Consider the following 4155-nt stretch of genomic DNA (forward strand, 5'->3'; position numbering starts at 1 on the left):
ATGATTTATTTCAAACTATATAATAAAAGGACTAAAGGAGCACCAATACTTTTGGGAGTTTTTGTTTTGACCAAATAAGTTTCATTTTCAAATTTAACTAGTTCCTTGAAGATGCGGTGGTTCTTGATATTTTGGTTGCTATAATCAAATTTTAACATATTTTATTTTTTTCTTATAACATATAAATATATTTACTTCTACAAAACTGCAAGTATATCGTCGTAAGATACTTATTTTTAGACTTGATGTAAATTTTACTCACAATCAAGTTTGAGAATAGTAATGCACAGGAAACTCGTTTATCTTTTTCATTACTTTATTGATACAATATTACAGTTTATAAAATTTTGAATATATCGTTCTGACTTGCTTAATTTTATCTACGATCCAATAAAAGTTTTGTTGTATGGGTCAGATATAATTGTTTTTTATTTGTTTTTCCATTTACAAATCGAACTGATACATGCCAAACATCGGCGCTAGTATTCATTTTTATGGTTGTCGCTTGTTGTAAAACACGTGTTGATGCCCTGTTGAACATATCCTTCGGTTGTATACAAAGTGCCACTATCATACCGGTAATGTAACGAACCAAATCGATATTGACCAAAATCTCATCGCAAAGTGCAAGCAATACCACTAGTTTTTATAACTTGTTAAATAGAGTTACAAAGTTTACTACTAAAACAGCAATATCTTATAAATGATTTTACTTGAAATAAATCATTTAACTCGTTTCAAATGTTACACGGCCATATGGTCCAGAACAGTATTTTACAGTTCCGGATTCACATATTATCACTTCGAAGAAACCGTAACATTTTCAACAAGTACATTACTATAGGATGTGATTCTATACGCGACATCTAAGCCTTCTAAATTCAAATGATAAATAATATCATGTCCGTCATCCTCATAAACCTGCTCGTTTTTTATCTTTTCATAATTTTCCTCAACTTGGGTTCGTTGTGACACCGACCTAATGTCCCATGAAAGCACTTGTTTGACCAACATTTGAAATTCTTCAGGTGATGTATATAGTGATTTCTTGTCCTGCAAGTAACGGTTTATCATAAACCAAATGCAAATAAACATATGAACAATGATGAATATTATGTTATATGAGTTCACAGTTCTTACTACTGCGGGCCAACAACCGATTAGAGTTGAGAGAAAATCATCAGAAAAATCAACCGAAGCCACCGCTAACAAATCGTCCATCTGTTCATAACATTAACATTAAGTTAGCTAGTTTGACCAACTTTGACCAATATTTGTTGTCGTACACGGAGATACCTTAACCCAATGGGGAACATTTGCTCCATGAATACTGTCACAGTATGGTAAATAGGGCTTGATGTCCAGAACAGGCTATATACAACATAAAATCCATCAAAAAAAATAAGTAATGACATAAAAAATTTAATTTAAAATTTTCACAAAGTGAAATATAATATCACAGTAATGGAGTAAAACTGACTTACAGTGCCATCAACCAAATCCACACCAGAAAGAAGGATGCTGCTTTCTTGAACCGATTCCACCTAATTGGCAAAGATTGCATTTTCATTTAAAATGTTCAATTTTTAATTAATAGTAAAATTCATATAACTCAAGATAATAGTTCCCTTGTTTTCTTAAGTTAACCTCCAGATCCAAATAACTTTGTAACAAATTATGATCATAATCTTGACTTCTTATACCAAATTTAAATATACTTTCCTTGTGTGACTTGTAAAGGAAATTTGTTAGTTTAACTTTAACCGAACAAACGATGAACACGAACAATTAAAGAAACTGGGTTTGCCTGTTCGTGTTCGTTTGATAAGAAAATGAGCATATTTGTGTTCGTTTATGTTTGTTTGTTAACAGTATAAACAAACGGTTCACGGATGTATACCAACATAATGAGAAAAAATATATAACGAACGTTAATAAAAGCACTTAAACAAACAAACAAATTCATATATACGAATGTTCACAAACATAAACGAATGAATTTGTTCGTTTAACTAGATAAGCAACATTTTTTGTTCATGTTCATTCGTTTATTAAATAAACGTACATTAACAAACTTCCCGCCAAAAGGTTCACGAATTGTTCATTGAACATTTGATTCGTTACTTACAGGCCTGCTTGTTTCAAAATAAATGCAACACAGACTAAACACATGGTTCGAAAAGCTAATATCTAAAACACCACTCAATAAAAACAATATAACGTAATCGTGTAGGAAAAAAACAATGCTATTAATATCTTAAAATGGTTACTAAAGGCAAACTACAACAACAACAATAATAATTATAATAATAATAATAATAACAACAACAATCTTCAAAATAATAATACTACAGTGAAGCTAAATAATATTATTTAACTTACTTTAGCGACTGTGAGACCAATTGGGCAGGGTCGATGAGGTGATCTTGTAGCAAAAAGCCCCATTTTTTCACCTTTCAGTCTCGGTACTCTTACCTACAACATTTAATATAAGTTTCTCTAAAGCCTTTTAAACACATAAAAAAAGATATTATCAACATTAAGATAACAAACCACACTTTTGCCTTCAATTTTGACCGAGACGGGTTTTTCCACAATTTGTCAAGATCAGTGTTAAGATGAAAAACATAAATAATCCAGCAATGCGAATATTCTTCAAGACCCTCGAGAGAAGCAGGTGGGACCAGAGATGCATCAAATGTTAAACGGGCCCGTGCAAGTGGTACAATCAGAGGCTGTCTTGGTGTTCCATTTCTGAATACATGAATGGTTCAAAACATATTTCATATGAAAAGTTTGTTTAAACTTATTGTAGTTAATAATACCTGGTAGAGAAACATGATCGAATGGTACCAATAGGTGACATGGGATACGTTGTTTCCAACTTGTCGGTCTTAGGTTGAAGCATTGCTTTTCTTAAATCCTGCATCATTAGCATATCATGTATATATGAGTTACAACCAATTGGTAGTTCCTATTAAAAAGCATACCACAACAACAACTGTACCGAGTAAATCCCACAAATAGCAAAAGCCATTGACAAGGTGTGATGTAGGCAAACCTTACCTCTACCCATGAGGATAGAGAGGCCGCTTCCAAAGAGAGCCCCCGGCTCCAAAGTAGGAAACACACATGTACCAATATGAGGACAGATATAGTGATAAAATGGCATAGTAGAATACAATGTAGGATTGTTAACCCCTAAGCTAAAGCAAAGGCTAAGGCACAAAAGTGACATTCCCTAAAAGTCCTTAACCATAACTATTTGAAGACACAATTACAAAGTAAAATAATAATAATAATAATAATAATAATAATAATAATAATAATAATAATAATAATAATAATAATAAAAGTAGGGACCTGTTGAGCTCTGATTCGACCTTGTCTCTCAGCAGCACACTTTTTCAATGATTCCTTCAGCGATTTCTCAAGTTCCTTTATTATTATAGCTTTATTATCATTTCTTCTATTGTTACTCCTCCATAAGTAAACTAATTAATTAATGATCCAACTAAAATTACTATGAATCAAAATTGAAGGAAAAAGGAGATAACATAATGTAATGTTAACATGTTAGTTACCATAGGAGGAGATTGTTGCTGTAGCGAAGGTGAAAGTGATGATGGATAAAGATAAAGTCAGCACCCACTTTGACTTTGAGGTTTCAGCCATTAGGGCTCACAACTACTGAGCAGAACTAGCGAGAAGCAATACTTGTTTGTTATAACTTATAAAGATAGTAAACTACTACAACAATAGTCCTTCATCTCTGTATATTATTATATATACCCTGGAGGTTTTTAACTTTTGCACTTTTATTCCTATTTATATTTTAGGATCGTTATTCTACAAACGCTGGCAAAAATGAGAAGTGTGAGAAATCATAAATAATTGACATGTGTCTACCAAAACTATTATTTTAGAACGTCAATAAATTTTTCGTATGATATTTTTTTTAAAAAAAAAAAATCATCATAATAACAAGTGTTTTTTTTATATTTAATATGAGTATGATTTTGTTATATAAAATTTAAAACAAAATTTACGTCATTATGTTTTTTCGCACGCCATTGTGTCTTTTTGCTTATCATTGTGTCTTTTTTCGTCATTGTGTCTTTCAACTCATCATTATGTTTTTTTAAAATACTAATA

At 31.4% G+C, this 4155-nt stretch overlaps 1 protein-coding gene across 1 annotated transcript; it reads right to left on the minus strand.

Annotated features, from left to right (window-relative positions):
• Positions 1-753: 753 nt before the first annotated feature.
• LOC143559289 (uncharacterized) lies at positions 754-3671 on the minus strand. Its single transcript, XM_077047914.1, has 9 exons — positions 3585-3671; positions 3364-3494; positions 2826-2923; positions 2559-2754; positions 2383-2475; positions 1485-1544; positions 1297-1371; positions 1141-1221; positions 754-1053 (listed from the first exon to the last, which is right to left on the minus strand). Exons 3-9 carry the CDS (start codon positions 2906-2908, stop codon positions 799-801), a joined length of 843 nt encoding a protein of 280 aa, XP_076904029.1. The 5' UTR covers positions 2909-2923; positions 3364-3494; positions 3585-3671; the 3' UTR covers positions 754-798.
• Positions 3672-4155: the final 484 nt, after the last annotated feature.

This window comes from Bidens hawaiensis, unplaced genomic scaffold, assembly GCF_021521415.1.
Source record: "Bidens hawaiensis isolate Kalapana, Puna unplaced genomic scaffold, B.hawaiensis_p1.1 tig00019802_1, whole genome shotgun sequence".
NCBI lineage: Eukaryota > Viridiplantae > Streptophyta > Magnoliopsida > Asterales > Asteraceae > Bidens > Bidens hawaiensis.

Bases quoted from the DNA above. Each gene is read 5' to 3' on its own strand.
- LOC143559289 (XM_077047914.1), bottom strand. From the start codon at position 2,908: ATGCTTCAACCTAAGACCGACAAGTTGGAAACAACGTATCCCATGTCA. The intron at 2,755-2,825 runs GTATTATTAACT...TCATGTATTCAG, and splicing joins CGATCATGTTTCTCTACCAG to AAATGGAACACCAAGACAGC. The intron at 2,476-2,558 runs GTGTGGTTTGTT...TAAATGTTGTAG, and splicing joins GGTCAAAATTGAAGGCAAAA to GTAAGAGTACCGAGACTGAA.